The sequence below is a fragment of the Haliotis asinina genome, chromosome 13, assembly GCF_037392515.1.
Source record: "Haliotis asinina isolate JCU_RB_2024 chromosome 13, JCU_Hal_asi_v2, whole genome shotgun sequence".
Classification (NCBI taxonomy): Eukaryota; Metazoa; Mollusca; class Gastropoda; order Lepetellida; family Haliotidae; genus Haliotis; species Haliotis asinina.
The window spans coordinates 24562300-24585888 of NC_090292.1; the positions used below are offsets into that span (position 1 = coordinate 24562300).

At 39.2% G+C, this 23589-nt stretch overlaps 1 protein-coding gene across 1 annotated transcript; it reads right to left on the minus strand.

Moving 5' to 3' along the window:
* Positions 1–3868: 3868 nt before the first annotated feature.
* Positions 3869–21973, minus strand: LOC137259459 (ankyrin-3-like). The gene is made up of 2 exons (XM_067797111.1): positions 19936–21973; positions 3869–4110 (listed from the first exon to the last, which is right to left on the minus strand). The coding sequence occupies exons 1-2, from the start codon at positions 21971–21973 to the stop codon at positions 3869–3871; spliced, it is 2280 nt and encodes a 759-aa protein (XP_067653212.1).
* Positions 21974–23589: the final 1616 nt, after the last annotated feature.

The window sequence follows — 23589 nt, forward strand, 5'->3', positions numbered from 1 at the left end:
TTCGGGTTGTGAATCGTTTCACAAAAATCACTCCTTGTTCTTTCATTTCTGTGGCTATATCTAATTCACTCATATCGGCAAATAGTTGATCCCGGTCTCTGACAATTCCTTTGCTAGTGTTCAAAGTTCTATGTGGAGATACCGAAATCGGTATTCCAACCAAAAGCTGTGTTTACATCAAATTTGTTGTTTGTTGTTTCCTGCTGCATTCGATGAGCAAAGAGCCTGATCTCAGTCGTTTGATGTTTGGGACTTCACCTGCAATACCGTGTATACCTTTTGACACTGCAAACGGGTTTAATTTTAAAGATGACTTGTCAAGTGTCTCAAGAACTAAAAATCGTGACCAGTATTCAGTTGAGTTAGAAGGTCGTTGGTCATCATCATCACTGTCCAGTTGACGTTTGCTTCGTTTTTGGGGGGTTTTGTATTCCATAGTTAGTGTAGAAGGTTCATCATCCGAGCTCCCCATCCACCACGGAGTATCACAAGGACAATGCTATAAACAAGTGCGTCTCCAACTTGCAGCACCAAGGATACCCGGATGATATATTCCAGTAGAAGAATTAGAAATAATTAGTCTAGCAGATTGGCCCATGAGCAATCGCCTTCTGGCATAAGACTCTAGGCAAAGTTCAAAGCAACATAATTCAACATCAAACATGTTTTAGATATTAAAGCCAAGACCAAAATCAATCAAAATCAGTTCCAAATCATACTTGTGCAATGATAAATAAACTTATAGTCTATGCACAGGGCTTGGCATGACCAGCCGGTTGGTTGAACCGGGCCCATTCAACCTCCCGTCTAGGTGAAGTAAGGGTCGAAGGGGTGTGTTGAGCAAAGGGAACACAATTACAGGCCCCCAGTGCCCTCAACCCCCAGACTCCCGTCCCCCACCGACACAGGGCTGCAACCCACGGCAAACGGGTTGGTGGACCAAATATCCCCCCGGGTCCACAACGGGGGTGTTGGCGAGCTCTTAGCATTACCCAGCACCCATCACGAGGAGGTGGCTCGCCACGGGTGTCCAGGTATTTCTGGAAATGTGATGGCCGATCTTGCTGCAAAAGCAGCACTCAACAAATCTGTGACACCACTTCTTATTCCATATTCAGATTACAAAGCTTGAATTAGAACACATATAAAAAATAGAAATGCCAATTCAACCTATAAAGAAAAAAAACGTGAGTGATTCACTCAAGGCCTAATCTCAGTTAAGATTCATCAATTAACATGCCTTCTTCCTTGTTGGTGGTAAACCAAGTTACATAATGCATCCTCTTAAAACAGATTCATCGAATTCTTGATTCCCGAAAGCTAGTTAAATTGGTTTTCATGTTTACTTACTGCAGTTTTTCTGGAACATTTTCTCATGTTTTGGTTGTTTTTCTTTCTTGAGACGGTTTCCTTTTTTGTCTGCAAACATCTTGTCATAGCCACTGCTACAAACAAAATACAATTGATACTTGTGTATTTAGTGCATTAGAACACAGGTGTTGTCTTAGTTTCATCTAATTCTTGATTCCCGAAAGCTAGTTAAATTGGTTTTCATGCTTACTTACTGTAGTTTTTCTGGACTATTTTCTCATGACATCATTGTGTTTGTTTTGGTTGTTTGTTCTTTCTTGAGAGGCACCCATGAAGAGCCACCTCCTGGTGGTGGGTGCTGGGTAATGCTAAGTGCTCTTCTCCCGTGTGGACCCGGGACAGAATGTGTCCACAGCACCCCATTGCTAGGCGACTTAATTGGGCAACCTGTTTGCCGTGGGTTGCGTCCCGTGTCGGTGGAGGACGGGAACCTGGTGGTTGAGGGCATTTGGGCTTTTTAACTGCTCTCCATTTGCCCGACACACCACTTTGGCCCTTACTTCACCTAGACGGGTGGTTGAATTGGCCCGATTCAACCAATTGGCTGGTCATGCCAAGCCCTGTGCATGGATTATATATGTATGTCGTTGCACAAATTTTATTTGTACTTTTAATTTCGGTCTTGGCCGAATTATTCATCGACTTTTCGGGTTTTGGAATGTATTTGAAGTTCTGAATTTTGCCCAGAGTCTTATCCCAGAAGGCGGTGGCTCATGGGCCAATCTGGTGGATTAATTCTTCGTAATTCTTCTACTGGAGTATATCATCCGGGTATCCTTGGTGCTGCAAGCTGGAGGCAAGCTTGCTTTAGCATTGTCCTTGTGATACTCCGTGGTGGGTGGGGAGCTCGGATGATGAACCATATTACACTAACTATGGCGTATGAAACCCCAACCAAAAAAACAAAACGTCCACTTGATATTGACCCTGTTGATACTGACCATAGACCGTCTGCATCGATTGAATATTGGCCGCGTTTCGTTGTTATTGAGACTCCTGACAAGACACCGTTAAAGTTGAACCCCTTTGCTGTATCCAAGGGTATTCAAGGTGTTGCTGGAGAGGTGAAAAACATTAGACGCTTGCGTTCGGGTGCCCTGCTAGTCGAATGCGGGAAAAAGCAATAAGCAACGAACCTGATGAACATGAAATCTTTCGTGGGCATTCCGGTCACGGTCTCTGCTCACAAGACCTTGAATACTAGTAAAGGTATCATCAGAGATCGTGGTCGATTGTTTGCTGATATGTCCGAAATTGACATAGGATCAGAAATGAAAGATCAAGGTGTACTGTATATGAAGCGCTTTTCAACCCGAAAAAAACAATGAAACATTTCAAACTAATACCTATCTGTTTACTTTTTCATGTCGGCACCCGTGGCGGGCCACCTCCTTGTGGTGGGTGCTGGGTAACGCTAAGTGCTCGCCAACCCCCCGTTGTGGACCCGGGGCATATTTGGTCCACCAACCCGTTTGCCGTGGGTTGCGGCCCTGTGTCGGTGGAGAAGGGGATCCTGGTGGTTGAGGGCATAGGAGCAGGACCAGTGTTCCTATTGCTCAACACACCACTTTGGCCCTGACTTCACCTAGACGGGTGGTAGAATGGGCCCGGTTCTATCAATTGGCTGGTCACGCCAGGCCCTGTGCATGGGGATTATTTTTGCACATTTTCACTGTACTGTTGGGTCTTGGGTCTTGTTCAAAGTCAGATTTTATGCCAGAAGGCGGTGGCTCATGGGCCAATCTGGTGATGTTGACTGCTGAATTCTATATGTCTTTGGATTATTGTTATGGGCCGAACCAGCCTGACAACTAATCTTTTGGACAAATATAGCTATTCATGTCATATTTACTGGAGTATACCACCCCTGTATCCCTGGTGTTAGCATCCTGGAGATCCGGTGCAAATTGACACCGTCCTTGTTGACACTCCATGGTGGGTGGGGAGCAGGGGTGCTGAATTCGTATGTTATACCATGTCTCAATACAATTCACCTGGTTCCTGCAAAGCAACTAAACGCAGACATGTAGATGTGCTCTCGTCTGATGAGGAGGTAGCTCCAGATATTTCTGATTCTTGGCCACGGTTTATCACAATTGCATCAGTTGACAGAAGTCCTTTAAAACTAAACCCGTTTGCTATCTCACTGGGCATTAGAGGTGTCTGTGGAGATGTTAAGAATGTCACACGACTACGGACTGGTGCCTTACTAGTGGAGTGTTTGAGGAAACAACAATCAGTCAATCTGTTGGGTTTACAACAATTTGTTAATACTCCCGTTGTTGTTTCAGTGCACAAGACACTGAACACGAGCAGAGGCATTGCGAGAGATGTTGCTCGCTGTCTTTCTGATATGAGCGAGGAGGAAATTGCTGTTGAATTAAAATCTCAAGGAGTCACACATGTAAAACGTTTTTCCAGAAAAGCACAAGATGGTGTCTTTGTTAGAACCAACACCTATCTTTTCACTTTTTCTCAACCTGTAATACCTAAATCACTAAAGGCTGGATATTTCAACATCGGGGTGGAGGTTTATGTACCAAATCCACTCCGATGTTTTAAGTGTCAAAAGTTTGGTCATGGTGCTAAGTTCTGCCGTAGCAAGATGGTAGTATGCTGCCGTTGCACTGGAGCCCATGATAGCTCTGAGTGCACAAATGACCTCAAATGTGCTAACTGCAATGGTGATCACATGGCGTCTTCTAAATCCTGTCCATCGTTTGAATTTGAAGCCCAAATCTTAAGAATTAAGCACACAAACAACATAACCTACCAAGAAGCAAAAAAACAACTAGTACCATCTCCTGCTCAAACATATGTAAAAACATATTCCGCAGCAATTGCATCCTCCACTCGAGTTTGTAAGACAGTCTCCATGTCATGTCAGACCGACATCTCCTGGGTCAAGGATGACCAGACTGTACTGCACCAACCCTCTGACATATCTCAGAAAAGTAATATGAAATCAACCACTTCACAAACAGACAATCCTACTCGTGATGTACCATCTCACTCCATGGAAAGTACACATACCGATGATGCAACTTTAACTAGAAAAGAGAAAAAGAAAGTACAGAAAAGACGAAAGGCGCTCACTAACGTGGAGACGCCCACTCAAGTTCTTGCATCTGTTGAGGTTCATAACTCGAATGAACCTCTGGAGATAGACGTTCCTCCTTCACAACCAATTCATAGGAGTGAACACTCCTCCCAATCACGATCTCCAGTTAAGCCTCCATGAACACTTCCAATACTATTATTCAATGGAATTGTAGGGGACTGAAGAACAATTTTAATGATATACATTTACTTATACAAGATTTTAAGCCATCGGCATTTTGTTTACAAGAAACATATTTTAAAGAAAACGATCACATCGATATACGACAGTATACTCCATATCACTGCTTTTCTCCTCCTGGGCCGAAAGCAACTGGAGGTTCTTCAATATTAGTGAGACAGGCCACCATTCACAGTCCTGTTCCTCTAAATACCCATCTTCAAGCCGTTGCTGTCCGTGTAACGATGCACATTGTTTTTACATTGTGCTCTCTCTATCTTCCTCCTTCCTTTTCTGTGCAGCCTGGCGATCTGCAGGCACTTTATGACCAACTTCCTAAGCCCTGTATCATCATGGGCGATATGAATGGACACAATCCCTTGTGGGGAGGTACACATACAAACAGCAAAGGTAACATACTAGAACATTTTCTTTCTGCCAACAATATCTGTCTCTTTAATGATGATTCCAACACTTATTTACATCCTGGTACAGGAACATATTCTTCCCTTGACTTATCAATTACTGACTCTACTCTGCTGGGTGAGTTTGAATGGTCAGTCCATGACGACTTGTGTGGAAGTGACCATTTTCCAACTATTCTTAAAGCTATATGTCCATCTGACGTCCCTCCTTTGTCACGAAGGAACTTTACCAAAGCTGACTGGCTTTTGTTTGAATCACTTTCATCCAACAGATTGAAGCCTGAACTGTTTATGGGAGTTCCTGACCCCGTCCAACTCTTTTCTGATGAACTGAACAAATTAGCCGATGACTGCATTCCAAAGTCCTCTACGATTCCACACATACGAAAACCATGGTTCAACAACGACTGCAAACAGGCTAGGAAGGCACGGAAAAAGGCTGAGCATTATTTCCGTCGCCACCCTATGGTCCATAATTTGAACAAATTCAAAATATTAAATGCAAAAGCACGAGGTATCTTCAAACAAAATAAACGTCAATCTTGGCGAAACTATGTGTTGAAAATCAATTCGCGTACGCCGATATCTAAAGTATGGAACATGATCCAGAGAATCAAGGGCAAGGGCTCACAATCTAGCATTAAACATCTTAAAGACGGAGACCAAATATTAACTAGTAAATCTGACATTGCAAATAAACTTGGAGAAACTTTGGCCAGACACTCTTCCTCGTCGAATTATGTACCCCGGTTTCAAAAGTATAAAAACCAACAAGAAAGGACACCTATCAATTTCACTTCAGATAATGGGGAAGATTACAATGAAGTATTTTCGATCCATGAGCTTCGTACTGCTCTTGACCAGGCTCATGATACTGCTACAGGAGCTGATAACGTGCATTATCAACTCCTGAAGCACTTACCAGAATCATGTTTAGAAACGCTCTTAAACATTTTTGATGATATTTGGACGTCTGGAAACTTTCCCTCGTCTTGGCGAGATGCTATATTTGTTCCCATTCCCAAACCTGGACGTGATCATACTGATCCTTCCAATTATAGGCCCATTTCACTAACTAGCTGCGTTTGCAAGACCATGGAGCACATGATAAATAATCGACTTGTTTGGTACTTGGAAACCAATAACCTAATAACAGATATACAGTGTGGTTTCCGTAAAAACAGAAGTACTATCGATCATTTGGTGCGTTTGGAGTCTTTTGTTAAGAATGCCATAATTAATAAACAACACGCAGTGTCAATCTTTTTCGATTTAGAAAAAGCATATGACACAACATGGAAACATGGGATTTTAAAAGATTTACATGATTTTGGATTACGAGGCCGTTTGCCTCAGTTTATATCGAACTTTTTAAATGACAGACAGTTTCAAGTTCGAGTGGGTTCTACCCTGTCTGACCATTATAGTCAGGATCAAGGTGTTCCGCAGGGTAGTATATTGTCTGTCACATTGTTTAGCATTAAGATCAATAGTTTATCCAAGGTTTTAAACGATTCAGTTGATGGATCACTTTTTGTGGATGATTTTAATATTTCTTGTCGTGGTAAAAATATGCATACCATTGAACGGCAACTGCAGTTATGTTTAAACAAAATAAATAAATGGTGTTTAGAAAATGGCTTTAAATTTTCAAAGTCCAAAACTAACTGCATACATTTTTGCCGCAAATACAAACCGCATAAAGACCCTGAACTGTATTTAAACAATACACTTATCAAAGTTGTAAAGGAGGCCAAGTTTTTGGGTCTTATCTTCGACTCCCACTTGACGTTTTTGCCGCATATTAAATCCCTTAAGGCCAACTGTCTGGAGGCACTAGATTTGTTAAAGGTTGTTTCAAATTCTAAATGGGGAGGAGATCAAACTACCCTGCTTAACTTATATAGATCACTTATCCGTTCGAAACTAGATTACGGATCCATCATATAAGGTGGAGCTTGTGAAAGCAACTTAACACTTCTAGACTCTATCCACCACCAAGGTCTAAGACTTTGTCTTGGGTCCTTTAGAACTTCTCCCGTTGAAAGTCTCTACGTTGAGGCTGATGAACCATCTCTTGAGCAGCGCCGTATAAAGTTAGCTTTACAGTACATTACTAAATTATACTCTAACGAATCTAACCCTGCCTATAACTGTGTTTCCCCTTTATGAGGATTTATACAACAAAAAGTCTTTTCTTGTCCCGCCCCTAGGACATAGAATTAAACCATTTCTTTCTTCGGCCGGCATTGAGCTGGAAAACATAGCTCCATCCCGTCTTCTTTCTTCTCCTCCTTGGCAGTTGGTTAGACCTCAAGTCGACCTAACATTAACTTCATTTAAAAAATCAGAAACTAATGAATTACAATATAAACAAGAATATAATCAATTAAAAATTAATTATAGCAATTACAAACCCTTATTTACAGATGGTTCCAAAGACGGTGGTGCAGTAGCTTGTGCCACTGTCATTGGATCAAGAACAATATCTTCTCGAATTCCAAATAACAGCTCTATTTTTACTGCAGAAGCGAACGCCATATTAACAGCTCTCAAATATATTCAAAGACACCCTAAACATAACCAATATATTATCTTTTCCGACTCTCTTTCTTGCCTTCAGGCCATCAAAAATATTTCTTGTAAACATCCACTTTTAATAGAAATAATTGAATTAATTAATAATCTTGCTACTGGCCAATACGACATCGTCTTTTGTTGGTTACCAAGCCATGTAGGCATTTCTGGCAATACAATGGCTGATCTTGCTGCCAAGGCAGCACTCAAGAAACCCGTGACTCCACTTCTTATCCCATACTCTGATTATAAAGCTACAATCAGATCGTACATCCGAGACCTGATGCAAAAGAGGTGGGACACCCAAGTGGGTATGAATAAATTACATGCAATAAAACCTTATATTGGTTATACCCACTTGAGTTGTCAGTCCAGATTTGAGGAGGTCATTATGAGGCGATGTCGTATTGGCCATACACGATATACTCATGAATACCTTTTGAAAGGTGAGGATCCTCCGTTCTGCATCCCTTGTGATGAAAGAATCACAGTCAAGCATATCCTGCTTGACTGTGTAGAGTATTCCATCACAAGGGATCAGTATTTTAACTCACGAACTATGCAGGATATTTTTACTCATACCAGCTCTCATTTAATTATTGCCTTCTTAAAAGAATTAGATTTGTTATCAGAATTGTAAATAGATAAATATTTTTATTATTGGTAGTCTAGATTAATAACTGAGATTGTTAGTGGCTGTGCCCTCGAGGGGGGGGGGGGGGGGGGGGGTTGAAGTATTGTAAAATTATTGTCCTCCTGAGAGGGTACGTAAGTCCAAAACATTCTATGTAAATTTAGTACGACCAAACTTTTAATCGTAGTATATTTGTTGTTTTTAATAATGGCTAACTTTCAGTATAATCGCCAACGGCTGAGGGGATGGTGTAAATCCATCTGGGGTCCACGCAGGTAGCAAAGGTACTGTAAGTCCCCATAGCCCCTAGTATGGTGATCTACCTTCAGTTGTTGGCGATCTGCAGCCCGTATTTTATGTTGTATTGTCCGAATAGTGGTAATTGTTTTAACTCTCCAAACTAGTTTTAATTGTAAATGTGATGCTCTAGTAGTTTTACTGTCCTTTGACGACAGGATTTTATAATGTATACATATTTCATTTCAGTATCAAAATGTTCTCGTCACGATATGGCTGAAATATTGCCAATGTGACGTTAAGTATTAACTCACTCACTCACTCACTTTTTCATGTCCAAATGCTCCTAAATCAGTGAAGGCAGGCTATTGTAACATACAAGTTGATACCTACATCCCCAACCTCCTCAGGTGTTTTAAATGCCAGAAATATGGACATGGCGTGAATACTTGCACATTGTCTGTTGTGTGTGCTCACTGTGGCGAGAAGACACACACAACAGAAGATTGTGACAGTGATTATAAAAAATGCACCAATTGCTCAGGCGACCATTCTTCATTTTGTAAGCAATGTCCTATTTAGAAAGAGCAAATGGAAATCAATAAAATCAAATTTACTCAAAATATCTCTTTTTCCGAGGCCAAAAAAATGATAAAAAGAGATCTGATCTTCCACAAACTTATGCTACAGTAGCAAAAACATCATCGGGATCTAAATCTAACACTACATCAACCACAGGCTGCCAAACTACCTTGACTTGGGTAAATTGCGATTCTCCACAGCTTTTGTAACCAGCTATATCATCACAGACTGATGAATCACTTCCTAGTACCTCACAGTCTTCTTCTGATCACAAATCATCATCTCAGTCACACTCAAAGTCTCAATCCACAGCTCATAGTCAACAAACGGTGAAAAATAAATCGAAGCCAAAGCCTGATGCTTCAAAACAACAAAGTGGCAGAGCTCCTAAAGGGTCACAGAACAACATTCAATTGTTCAATAAATTTCTGAAAACGTCCATTCTAGGGCACATGGCTTGTCGCCCTCCAAAAGAGTGCGGGGTAGATCCCCAATAAATCCCCCCAAAAGATAGTTTATTCCAGTAATATTGTACAGTGGAACTGCAGAGGATTAAGGACTAATTTACATGAATTACAGCTATTAGTCCAAGATTTTATACCTTCAGCGATATGTCTCCAAGAGACATATTTAAAACAAACAGATACATTTAAATTTCGTCAGTTTAATGCATATCATTGTTTTTCACCTCCGGGTGATCGGGCCACTGGAGGATCATCCATTCTAGTCAAACAAAACTTTATTCAAAGCCTTGTTTCACTTAATACTAATATGCAGGCTGTTGCCGTGAGAATTACGTTACATGTAGCGTTTACGCTATGCTCTCTTTATATTTCTCCGTCTTCGACGTTTGCCAGAACTGATCTTCAAGCTCTATATGATTAGCTCCCGAAGCCCTGTATTATAATGGGAGATTTAAATGGGCACAACCCACTCTGGGGTAGTGTAACTACAAACACTAAAGGTAAGTTGTTGGAGGACTTTTGTTCTGACAATGATTTATGTATTTATATTGATGGTTCCAGCACATATTTACATCCTGGGGCAGGGACCTATTCTGCTCTTGACTTGCCATTGACAAATTCAGAACTACTTAATGAATTCGAATGGTCAGTCCATGATGGCCTCTGTGGAAGTGACCATTTTCCTACTGTATTAAAAGCTGTAACACCATCCGATGTTCCTCCATCATCAAGACGAAAATTAAAAAAAGCTAACTGGATTTTATATGAAACACTGTGTGCTGAAAAACTTAAACCTGGAGGTTTTATTGACGTTCCCGATGCTATTAAATGCTTTTCTGATCAACTGAATTCCATAGCTGATGAGTGTATACCAAAGTCCTCTGCAGTTCCACACATAAGAAAACCATGGTTCAACGATGAGTGTAAACAAGCTAGGAAGGCAAGGAAAAAAGCAGAACATTACTTCCGTCGCCATCCTATGGTGCATAATTTAAATAAATCTAAAATTTTAAATGCTAAAGCACGGCGTACCTTTAAACAGAACAAACTCCAATCTTGGCAAAATTATGTATCCAAAATAAATTCTCGGACACCCATGTCCAAGGTATGGAACATGGTCCAAAAAATTAAAGGCAAAGGTACTAAGTCTACTGTCCATCATCTTAAACATGGAGATCAGTTACTTACTGATATATCAGATATCGCAAATAAACTGGGCGACACCCTCGCTAAACACTCTTCCTCTTCAAATTATTTACCTAAATTCCAGCAATATCAAAAACAACAAGAAAAGGAAACTATTAATTTCAACTCAGATAATGGGGAAAATTACAATGAAACTTTTTCTATTTATGAGCTCCATACTGCTCTTGATCAAGCTCATGATACCGCTACAGGAGATGATAACATACATTATCAACTCCTGAAGCACTTACCAGAATCCTGTTTAGAGACGCTCTTGTATATATTTGATGACATTTGCACTTCAGGGAAATTTCCTTCTTCATGGCGTGATGCCATAGTAGTACCAATACCTAAACCTGGACGTGATCATACGGATCCGTCCAATTATCGGCCGATTTCGTTAACTAGCTGTGTTTGCAAGACCATGGAACGCATGATAAATAATCGACTTGTTTGGTATTTGGAAACTAATAACCTTATCACAGAGATACAATGTGGTTTCCGGAAAAATAGAAGTCCTGTCGATGACTTAGTGCGTTTAGAATTATTTGTAAAAAACGCACTAATTAACAAACAACACGCTGTGTCTATCTTTTTTGATGTTGAAAAAGCATATGACACTACTTGGAAATATGGCATTTTACGAGATTTACATGACTTCGGCTTGTGAGGTCGTTTGCCTCAATTTATTGCCAAGTTTTTAAATAACAGACAATTCCAGGTCCGTGTGGGTTCTACCCTGTCTGATCATTACAGTCAGGATCAGGGTGTTCCACAAGGCAGTATTTTGTCAGTCACACTTTTTAGCATCAAGATCAACAGTTTATCAAAAGTTTTAAACGATTCAATTGATGGATCCTTATTTTTGGATGATTTTGATATTTCTTGTCGTGGTAAAAATATGCATACTATTGAACGGCAATTGTAGTTGTGTTTAAAGAAGATTAATAAATGGTGTCTTGAAAACGGTTTTAAATTTTCTAAATCGAAAACTAACTGCATACATTTTTGTCGTAAATACAAACCACATAAAGACCCTGAACTGTCTCTAGATGGGATGCCCATTAAAGTTGTGAAGGCAGCCAAATTCTTGGGTCTAATCTTTGATTCACAGTCAACGTTTTTATAACATATTAAATCACTTAAAACTGAATGCCTCAAAGCTCTTGACTTGTTGAACGTAGTTTCAAATTCAAAATGGGGAGGGGATCAAGCTACTCTTCTCCACCTGTATCGATCACTCGTTCGTTCTAAACTTGATTATGGCTCCATCATATATGGTGGAGCCTGCAAAAGCAATCTTAAACTTCTTGATCCTGTCCATCACCAAGGTCTAAGACTTTGTCTTGGGTCCTTCAGAACTTCACCTATTGACAGTCTTTACGTTGAGGCCGATGAAGCATCTCTTGCACAACGCCGTGTCAAATTATTTTTACAAGATATCACAAAACTATACTCTAACGAATCTAACCCTGCATATAACTGTGTCTTCAATCCTCTTTATGAGGAATTGTATAGCAAAAAGTCTTCTCTTGTTCCATCTCTTGGGCTCAGAATAAAGCCGTTTATTGCTGCTGCTGGCAGTGAGCTGAACAATATAGCTCCTTTCCGTCTTCTTTCCTCTCCCCCTTGGCAGTTGGTCAGGCCACAGGTTGACCTAACATTAACTACATTTAAAAAATCAGAAACCAATGAATTACAGTATAAACAAGAATATAATCAATTGAAACATAAATATAACAATTACAAATCCTTATTTACAGATGGGTCCAAGGACGGTGGTGCAGTTGCTTGTGCTACTGTCATTGGATCCAGAACAATATCTTCTAGATTACCAGATAATAGTTCTATTTTTACAGCAGAAGCTAACGCCATATTAACAGCTCTAAAATATATTCAAAGGCACCAAAACGTAAACAATATATAATCTATTCAGACTCTCTTTCTTGTCTTCAGGTGATTAAAAATTTATCATGTACACATCCACTTTTAATTGACATTATTGAATTGTATAATAATCTTGCTACTGGCCAATACGACATCGTCTTCTGTTGGTTACCCAGCCATGTAGGCATTTCAGGGAACACAATGGCCACAAATATAGACACCCGAAACGTAAATAGTATATAATATATTCAGACTCTCTTTCTTGCCTTCAAGCTATTAAAAATATTTCCGGTAAACATCCACTTTTAATAGAAATTATGGACCTGTATAATACTCTTGCTACTGGCCAATACGACATCGTCTTTTGTTGGTTACCCAGTCACGTAGGTATTTCTGGGAATGTGATGGCCGATCTTGCTGCCAAGGCAGCACTCACCAAATCTGTGACACCACTTCTTCTTCCATATTCAGATTACAAAGCTTGCATTAGAACGTATATCCGTGATCTGATGCAGAAGAGGTGGGACACTCAAGTGTAGGTATAAATAAATTACATGAAATAAAACCTTATATCGGTTATACTTACTTGGGTTGTCAGTCCAGATTTGAGGAGGTCATTATGCGACGATGTCGCATTGGCCATACGAGGTATACGATTAAAAGGTGAAGATCCTCCGTTTTGTATCCCTTGTGATGAAAGAATCACAGTCAAGCATGTCCTGCTTGACTGTGTTGAATATTCCATCACAAGGGATAAATATTTTAATTCACGACCTTTGAACGATCTTTTTAATTCTGTTAGCTCTCATTTAATTATTGCATTTTTTAAAGAATTAGATTTGCTAAATGAATTGTAAATAGAAAAATATTTTATGCTTGGAAGTTTGAATTAGTAACTTAGAGTGTTAGTGGCTGTATCCTCGAGGGGGGTTAAAGCACTGTAACATTATTGTCCTCCTGAGAGGGTACGTAAGTCCCAAAACATTTGAAGTCAAATTTGATCTTCCATTTTGTCTTAGCCGTAGAATATGTGTCGTTTTATTTTGTGGCTAATCTTGCATACAATCACCAGCAGCTGAGGGGATGAGGGGATCCAGCTACGGATCATGCAGGTAGCAGAAGTACTGTAAGTCCCCCTGGCCCCTAGTATGATCTACCTTCAGTTGCTGGTGATCTATATAGCCTTTTTTTATATTGTTTTGTCTCAACAGGAATATTAGTTTTATTTCTTATTGTGATATTCTAGTTGTTTTACTGTCCTTCGTTGACAGGTTTTTATGATATACATAGATTCCTTTTTAAGAATGCTCTCGTCACGATATGGCTGCAATACTGCCGATGTGACATTAAATGTTAACTCACTCACTCACTTTCTTGAGACGGTTTCCTTTTTTGTCTGGAAAAATCTTGTCGTAGCCACTGCAACAAACAAAATACAATACCCTGACAGAAACTTTATGTTTCAACAAAACTGACGTATATTATAGGGTGATTACAAAATTATAACAAGAAGTCGTTACCAAACACATGCACACGATTCAAGCGGTTGAACAAAATCGCCTATGAACATCACATTTAGGTGCATAATTTTTCTGTGCAACAAAAGTCACGTTTGGAGCTCAAGAAATGAGCATTCTTAATTAAATGACAGTGGGTTGTGCTCATTTTTTGTTGTACACTGATGCGTATACGACAGAGCATTAAGCAGAACTGCAATACCTTGAAACTCAGCGTGCGGAATAACAGGGAGAGCTGCCTTAGCGTCCTCATATTCTGTCCTGTTTCCAACCAGAAAAAATACAATTCTAAACTATTGTCAGCACAATGAAGAAAAATTCATGTCGAGGTTATTGTAGAAACACCTGAAGTTTTACTTGTTGAATGGTTTAATGCATTGAAACTCTTGCAGTTACTGTATTTAAATCATATTAAAGCATATTCTTACGTCTGTTGTGGATTTAGGGTCATTCCTCTTACAGACTCATCATTCCGTAGAGTCTGCCTCACAGTTGTATGTGAAAGTAAATTCATGGGAAAAATGCAATTAGCATTTTGAAAAACCTAACCTAAAAACATGACTAGCAGGTATTACAACTAAAGTCTTAAATAAAGTCGAATACTGCTAATACAGCATCGTATAAGAATATCTTGCCTGAGAACGTTACAAACATTTACAAAGAAATAAACAATCAATTTAGTTTTTAAAATATATTTGTGTTAAATTTGATTTTGAAATGCCTTAGCGATGAAGGAGTAAGCATTAACTCCGAAACGTTGTGTTCTCATATAAAGAAGTTGATATCCATAAAATCTTCATTCTTATGCATTTCACTTCTAAATGCCCTTCAAAGACTTGAGTTGTGTTTAGATAAAATAGATAAATGGTGTCTTGAAAACGGCTTCAGATTTTCTAACTCAAAAACCAATTGCATAAACTTCTGTTGTAAATACAAAGCCCATAAAGACCCAGAACTATTTCTACGTGATACTCCAATCAAAGTGGTCAAGAAGGCCAAGTTCCTGGGACTTATTTTCGATTTACATTTGACCTCTTTGCCCCATATTAAATCCCTAAAATCAAATGCTTGAACACACTCGATTTATTAAAGGATATTTCTAATTCAAAGCGGTGAGGTTATCAGACTATCCTCCTTCACTTATATAGATCACTGGTCCCCTCTAAACTTGATTATGGCTCCATCGTATATGCAAAAGGAGCCTGAAACTATTAGATTCTGTCCATCACCAAGGTCTAAGACTTTGTCTTGGTTCCTTCAGAACTTCACCTGTTGACAGTCTCTATGTTGAACTATCTCTTACACAACGTCGTATTAAATTATCCTTACACTACATTTTTAAATTATACTCTAATGAATCTAACCCTGCATATAACTGTGTGTTCAATCCACTGTATGAGGATTTGTACGACAAGAAGTCTTCTCTTGTACCACCTCTAGGGCGCAGAATGAAACCCTTTTTTTCTTCGCCCGGCATTGAGTTGCAAAACATAGCTCCATCCCGTGTTCTTTTTTCTCCTCCTTGGCAGTTGGTTAGGCCCCAAGTAGACCTTACATTAACTACATTAACTACATTTTAAAAAATCAGAAACGGATGAATTACAGTGTAACAAGAATATCATTAATTGAAACATAGCATTAATTGAAATATAGCAATCATAAATCCTTATTTACAGATGGGTCCAAGGATGGGGCGCAGTGGCTTGTGCCACTGTCATTGGATCCAGAACAATGTCTTCTAGATTACCAGATTATAGTTCTACTTTTACAGCAGAAGCTAACGCCACACTAACGTCTCTCAAATACATACAAAGAAACCTTACACATAAACAGTATATAATATATTCCGAATCTCTTTCTTCCCTTCAGGTTATTAAACATATTTCTTGAAAACATCCACTTTTAATTGAAATTATTGAATTATACAATAATCTACAGGCCAATATGATATCGTCTTTTGTTGGTTATCAAGCCATGTGGGCATTTCTGGTAACGCAATGGCCGATCTTGCTGCCAAAGCAGCACTCAACAAATCTGTAACACCACTTCTTATTCCATACACTGATTATAAAGCTAACATTAGATCTCATATCCGTGATCTGATGCCGAAGAAGTGGGACACCCAGGTAGGCATCAATAAATTACATGTAATAAAATCGTATATTGGTTATTCCTACTTGGGTTGTCAGTCCAGATTTGAAGAGGTGATCATACGGCGATGTCGTATTGGCCTTACTAGATATACTCATTCATACCTATTGAAAGGTGAGGATCCTCCGTTTTGCATCCCTTGTGATGAGAGAACCACGGACAAGTATATTCTGCTTGACTGTGTTGAATCATCCATCACAAGGGATAAATATTTCAATGTCAAGACAATTAAGGGCTTTTCTAACACCGTTCGTTCTCATTTAATTCTTGGATTTTTAAAAGAAATTGACTTCATCATTGAGTTTTGATTATTATGTTCTGTAGGTAGTTGCATTTTAATTCATGGTAGTTTAGATTAGTAACGTGAATTGTTAGTGGCTGTACAGTCAAAGGGGGTTAAAATATTGATCAATTATTGTACTCCTGAGAGGGTACGTAAGTCCCAAAACATTTCCTGTAGGTTTAGTCTTCAACTGTTTTTAATGGTAGTATATGTGTATTTTTAATTCTTGGCTAGATGTGACTAAATTGCTAACAGCTGAGTGGATGATGTAAATCCATCTAGGGTCCATGCAGGTAGCAAAGGTACTGTAAGTCCCCATGGCCCCTAGTATGGTCATCTACCTTCAGTTGTTGTCAATCGCTCGCCTGATTTTATGTTGTATTGTCCGAATAGTGATGTTAGTTTTAACTTTCCATGCTAGGTTTAATTGAAATTGTGATATTCTAGTTTTTTTACTATCCTTCGTTGACGGGTTTTTATAATGTATATATGCTCTTTTTCATTGTTGAATGTTCTCGTCACAATATGGCTGAGATATTGCCGATGTGACGTTAAATATTAACTCACTCACTCTTGCCTTCAGGCTATTAGAAATATTTCTTGTAAACATCCGCTTTTAATTGGAATTATTGAATTGTGCAATAATCTTGCTACTGGTCAGTGCGACATCGTCCTTTGTTGGCTACATAGTCACGTTGGCATGTCTGGTAACACAACGGCCGATCTTGCTGCCAAGGCAGCACTCAACAATCTATGACACCACTTCTTTTTCCATACTCAGATTATAAAGCTACAGTAAGATCTTCTATCCGTGATCTGATGCAGAAGAAGTGGGACACCCAGGTAGGTATAAATAAATTACATGCAGTAAAACATTATATCGGTTATACTTACTTGGGTTGTCAGTCCAGATTTGAGGAGGTCAATATGCGACGATATCGCATTGACCATACGAGGTATACTCACGATTATCTATTAAAAGATCCTCCGTTTTGTATCCCTTGTGATGAAAGAACCACAGTCAAGCATGCCATAATGTTAACTCTCATTTAATTATTGCAGTTTTAAAAGAATTAGATTTGCTGAATGAATTGTAAATAGATAAATATTTTATGCTTGGAAGTTTGAATTAGGAACTTAGTATGTTAGTGGCTGTATCCTTGAGGGAGGTTAAAAGACTGTATAATTATTGTCCTCCTCAGAGGGTACGTAAGTCCAAAAACATTTGAAGTCAAATTTGATCTGCCATTTCTTTTATTCGTAGTATTTCTGTCATTTCAATGTGTGGCTAATCTTACATACAATCACCAGCAGCTGAGGGGATGGTGTAAATCCAGCTAAGGACCATGAAAGGTAGTAGAAGTGCTGTAAGCCCCCATCGCCCCTAGTATGGTGATCTACCTTCAGTTGATGGTGATCTATATAGCCTATTTTTATATTATATTGTCTGAATAGGGATATTAGTTTTAACTTTTCACGCTGAGTTTTATTTTGTATTGTGATATTCTAGTTGTTTTACTGTCCTTCGTCGACAGCTTTTTATCATATACATAGATTCTTTTTTAAGAATGCTCTCGTCACGATATGGCTGCAATACTGCCGATGTGACGTTAAATATTAACTCACTCACTCACTACCCCCAATAAGGGCCGCTTCTAAAGTGGAAAAAATGTAGGTGTTTCACATGTATTTCTCTCTGACCGCGAGAAGCAAATCCTTGAGCGATCAGGATACATATTCTACGAACGATACCAAATTTCAAAACAATTGATTTCGTTCACCTCTTCCAAAAAACCAATTTCACGCATTTAATGGAAAACTGCTAGTTATGCTCTCAAACTGCTCGGAGCCTGAGACAACTTAACATGTTAGTGCAACTGATCACCCCGTTGGAAGAAAGCAATGTGTTTTATTAAAAAATATAGACGTAGACTACAAACATCAGGGCCGCCTCCCACTTGAGGTTGCAGAATGCCTAATCATACACGAGTTTCTCCAAAATATTGGAAATTTATATGATCAGGCCTGTGTTGGATGGGCCCTACGATATACAAAACTCGTTAGAAATTTAGCAAAGAACAGCATGTGTAGGAATGATCAATGTATTTACCGGCTACTATCAGGAGAATCAGAACCCGCTCAAGGGTTTAATTTGGAAATTATACCGCGCCAATTACGGAACTACGGTGGGCCAAAGGGGTTGGAAGTAGCAGCACCACCATGCAGTGAACATCGAAAAGCTGCCGACGTCCTGGAAGGAGTCTACGTATGCAAAAAGTTTACTATAGCCAAACACGAAGGGAAGAATAGGCTGTTGCTGCTTCTTGAGTCATGGAGTGGAAACACATTACGGACTGTGACAATACTGACTTTTTGTCTGCGTCAGTTTCAAGAACGGACATAGAAAATACAATCAAAATGTTGAAATCTGATAAATCCATATATATTGATGGAACACCACCCGATTTATACAAACGTGCTCATAGTAAACTTGTTTAAAGCTTTTCTAGATTGCGGCATTTTCCCTGGCAGTTTTACTGTTGGCATTCTACTCTAACAAAGGAAGCTGTCATGAACCAAATAACTATCGAAGAATGAAAGACGCCTAAATTATTGCCATTTACCTTAAACTATATTTACCTGTATAGATTTCAAATTGTTCACCTGTTCATGTGTAATATTTCGGTGACTGAAATCAGTTCTTGGTTATTTGGACATAAACACTGAACAAAGCTCTTCTTATACAGACACACTGTTGGGCACACTGTTTTGAAAGAAGTTTCGGTATTAAATGTGATATGAAGACTGTTGGCAATCATCAACTTTTTTATAGAACGTATTGTTGCCTGTTATCAGAAACATTCTTTTATGCATCACGGCAGAATATATCGTTCTGCGTCACTGGTTGACTCCCACTGTAATAACTATCAGTTGTTTTTTTTACTGGACAAGTTTAAATATACACCTATGATATTCTATCCATTTCGATGTTTTTTTCTAAAAGTTCTTGATGCAGGCAAACATTTTATGCGTTTTTATATAGATTTTATATGCACGATATGACTGATATGGCATTCGTAGTCCCTCACTCACGCTCTGACTGGCAGGCTTGTAATAGTAGCTTTGTTATAGACACGTACCCACATTTACTCGCTACCTCGCTAGCATTTAAGCCATGATTATTCCTCGTGGTTAAATCTACAATTCGCTTTGACAGTACATAATTCACCATGTCTTCATCTCCGTGTGTACAGGCGATATGAAGGACATTTTCACCATCACTATTTACTACTGAAGGATCGGCTCTACTCTCTAGTAGCAATTCAAACACACCGAATGTACTTTGTCTTGCTGCTAAAAGCAGTGGTGTCATCCCTTTCGACCCTCTACAGTTTATATCAACAACGTGTAACTTGAGGATATGCTCCACTATCTCCTCATCTTCCCCCATACAGGCGAAATGAAGGATGCTGTTACCATCACTATCTACTACTGAAAGATTCGCTTCACCTTCTAGTAGCAATTCAAACACACTGAATGTACTTTGTCTTGCTGCTAACAGCAGTGGTGTCATCCCTTTCGACCCTCTACAGTTTATATCAACAACCTGTAACTTGAGGATATGCTTCACTATCTCCTCATCTTCTCCCATACAGGCGAAATGAAGGATGCTGTTACCATCACTATCTACTACTGAAAGATTCGCTCCACTCTCTAGTAGCAATTCAAACACACCGAATGTACTTTGTCTTGCTGCTAAAAGCAGTGGTGTCATCCCTTTCGACCCTCTACAGTTTATATCAACAACCTGTAACTTGAGGATATGCTTCACTATCTCCTCATCTTCTCCCATACAGGCGAAATGAAGGATGCTGTTACCATCATTATCTACTGCTGAAAAATTCGCTCCACCCTCTAGTAGCAATTTAAACACGCCATATGTACTGTACTCTGCTGCTACCAGCAGTGGTGTTTTCCCTTTAAATCCTCTACAGTTTGTGTCCAGAGTGTGTAGCTTGAGGATATGCTTCACTATTTCCTCATTTTCTCCCATAGAGGCGAAATGAAGGATGCTGTTACCATCATTATCTACTGCTGAAAGATTCGCTCCACCCTCTAGTAGCAATTTAAACACGCCATATGTGCTGCACTTTGCTGCTAACAGCAGTGGTGTCCTCCCTTTCGATCCTCTACAGTTTATGTCCAGAGTGTGTAGCTTCAGGACATGCTTCACTATCTCCTCATCCCCTCGCATACAGGCCAAATGAAGGGCGTTGTCACCATCTCTATTTACTAAAGAAGGATCCGCTCCGCTTTCCAGTAGCAACTGAAACACATTGCGTGACTGATATTTTACCGCTAACAGTAGTGGTGTCATATCATTAAATCTACAGTTTATATCCACAATGTGTAACCTGAGGATACGCTTGACTATCTCCACATCTTCTCCCTCACAGGCCAAATGAAGGATGTTCTTACCATCATTTTCAAATCCTGACAGATCAGCTCCTTTCCTCACCAGATTATCAAATACTTCTCTTTTCGCACACCATGCTGCAATCATCACTGGTGTCACTCCATCATTGTTTTTTGCATTTATATCCACAATATTTTGCATCAGGATATAATTGACTATCTTAACATGTCCTCCTCGAGAAGCCAAATGAAGGATATTGTCTCCATCCCCGTCAATTACTGACAGATCAGCTTCTTTTTTCACGAGAATATCAAATGCTTCGTTTTTTGCAAGACATGCCGCAATCATTACTGGTGTCATTTCTTCATCCCCTTTAGAGTTTATATCCACAATGTTTTGCGTCAGGATATAAGTCACTATCTTAACATTTCCTCCTCGACAAGCCGAATGAAGGATGTTGTCACCATCGTCGTTAATTACTGACAGATCAGCTCCTTTTTGGACAAGGATATCAAATGCTTCGGTTTTCCCATGATATGCTGCAAGCATCACTGGTGTCATTTCTTCATCCCCTTTACCATTTATTTCCACAATGTTTTGCATCAGGATGTAAGTCACTATCTTTAGATTTCCTCCTCGACAAGCCCAATGAAGGATGTTGTCGCCATCCTCGTCTATTTCTGACAGACCAGCTCCCTTTTTGACAAGAATATCAAATAGTTCTCTTTTCCCATGATATGCTGCAAGTAGCACTGGAGTCATTTCTTCACAATCTTTACTATTTATGTCCACACTGGTTTGGTTCAGAACATACTTCACTGTGTCCACATGTCCTCCAATGCAGGCAAGATGGAGACTGTTTCTACTTTTCTGGTTCACTGCTAAAGTATTCGCACCTTTTTCTATCAATAACCCAAACACATCTTTTTTCCCATGATATGCGGCTAACAACAATGGAGTCATGTTATTTTCATCGTTGCCGTTAATGTCAACAATGTTTTGTGTCAGGATATATTTCACAATATTCACACTTCCTCCTTGACAGGCCCAGTGAAGAATATTTCTGTTTGTACTATCCTTTGTTAAGGTGTCAGCTCCTCTCTCTATCAGAAAGTGAAACACAACTTTAATCCCATAACCAGCTGCCAACAACAATGGTGCAATGCCCTTGTCATCTGTACTGTTTATATACAGAACGTTATGTTTTAGGACATATTTCACTATATCTACATTTCCTCCCTGACAGGATACATGGAGGATATTTTCACAATGATCGTTCTCTTTTGATATATCAGCTCCTATTTTCATAAGGAAACAAAACACGTCCTTCTTCCCAAACAGTGCTGCTGACATCAAAGCCGTTGTCCCGTTTCCTCCCCTACTTTCAATGTCTATGATCTTCAGTGAGTGGATGTACTTCACTATCCCCAGATTTCCCTCCATACAGGCGACGTGTAAGATATTATTATTCGCATCATCTAATACGGTCAAATTTGCGCCTTTCTCCACAAGTAATTCCAGCAATGCCCTGTGTCCTGCTACTGCCGCTATCATTGCTGGCGTCCTACCAGCTTGTCCTCTCGAGTTGACGTTGGCAGGATCATGAGACAATAAGTATTTAACTTGATGCAAGTCTCCTATTCTGCAGGCATCAATAAGAGTAGTGTTAACGAAGGCCCGGTTATGTGTTTGATGATGTTCATCTGAAAGAAACGATGAAAACGTGACACAGTTTTCAGTTTTAGACCCATGTTAATTTAACCCATTACGCTCCACGCACCCCAAAATGCTGTACATCTATAGAGCTGAAACAGAGGTATACAGGGATTCAATAGTTATTTGAGTGAGTGAGTGAGTAAGTTAATATTCAACGTCATACCGAGAATATTGCAGCCATATCGTGACGAGAACTATTCATTATAAAAATTGCAAATAAATTAATAGCACCTAAAAACTGTCAACGAAGGACAGAAAACTAACTAGAACATCACTGAGTAATGTAGTGTAAAACTAGTGATTAGACCTAAATCAGTGTATGTATAAAGGACAATACAATATAAAAATGAGCTATACTTTGCCAGAACGGAAGGCAGATCACCATACTAAGAACCATTGGGACTTACGGAACATTTACTTCCTGCATGGACCCTAGCTGGATTTACATTATCCCATCAACTGATGTAAAACTTAAATTTACATCAAATGTTTTTGGACTTATGTACCCTCTCAGGAGGACAATTATTTTACGGTACTTCAACCCTCTTTGAGGGTACAGCCACTAACGATTTGACTTACTGATAAAATATTCCAATTTTAAAATATTTATCTATTTACAGTTCAGTTAACAAATCTAATTCCTTTCAAAATACAAAAATTAAAAGAGGACTAATATTGCTAAAAAGATCCTTCATCGTTCGTGAATATTGATATCTTGTGATGGAATATTCAACACAGTCAAGCAGGATATGCTTGACTGTGATTCTTTCATCACAAGGGGTACAAAACGGATAATCCTCTCCTTTAAGCACATATTTATGTGTATATCTTCAGTGGCAAATGCGACATCGTTGCATGATGAT

What these genes read in the sequence shown, in the direction of transcription:
- LOC137259459 (XM_067797111.1), bottom strand. Translation starts at nt 21,973, where the DNA reads ATGACTCCATTGTTGTTAGCCGCATATCATGGGAAAAAAGATGTGTTT. An exon ending in GCTTTTAGCAGCAAGACAAA is followed by an intron (nt 4,111 to 19,935) that starts GTACATTCGGTG and finishes TTAATTCTTAAG; the next exon opens with ATTTGGGCTTCAAATTCAAA.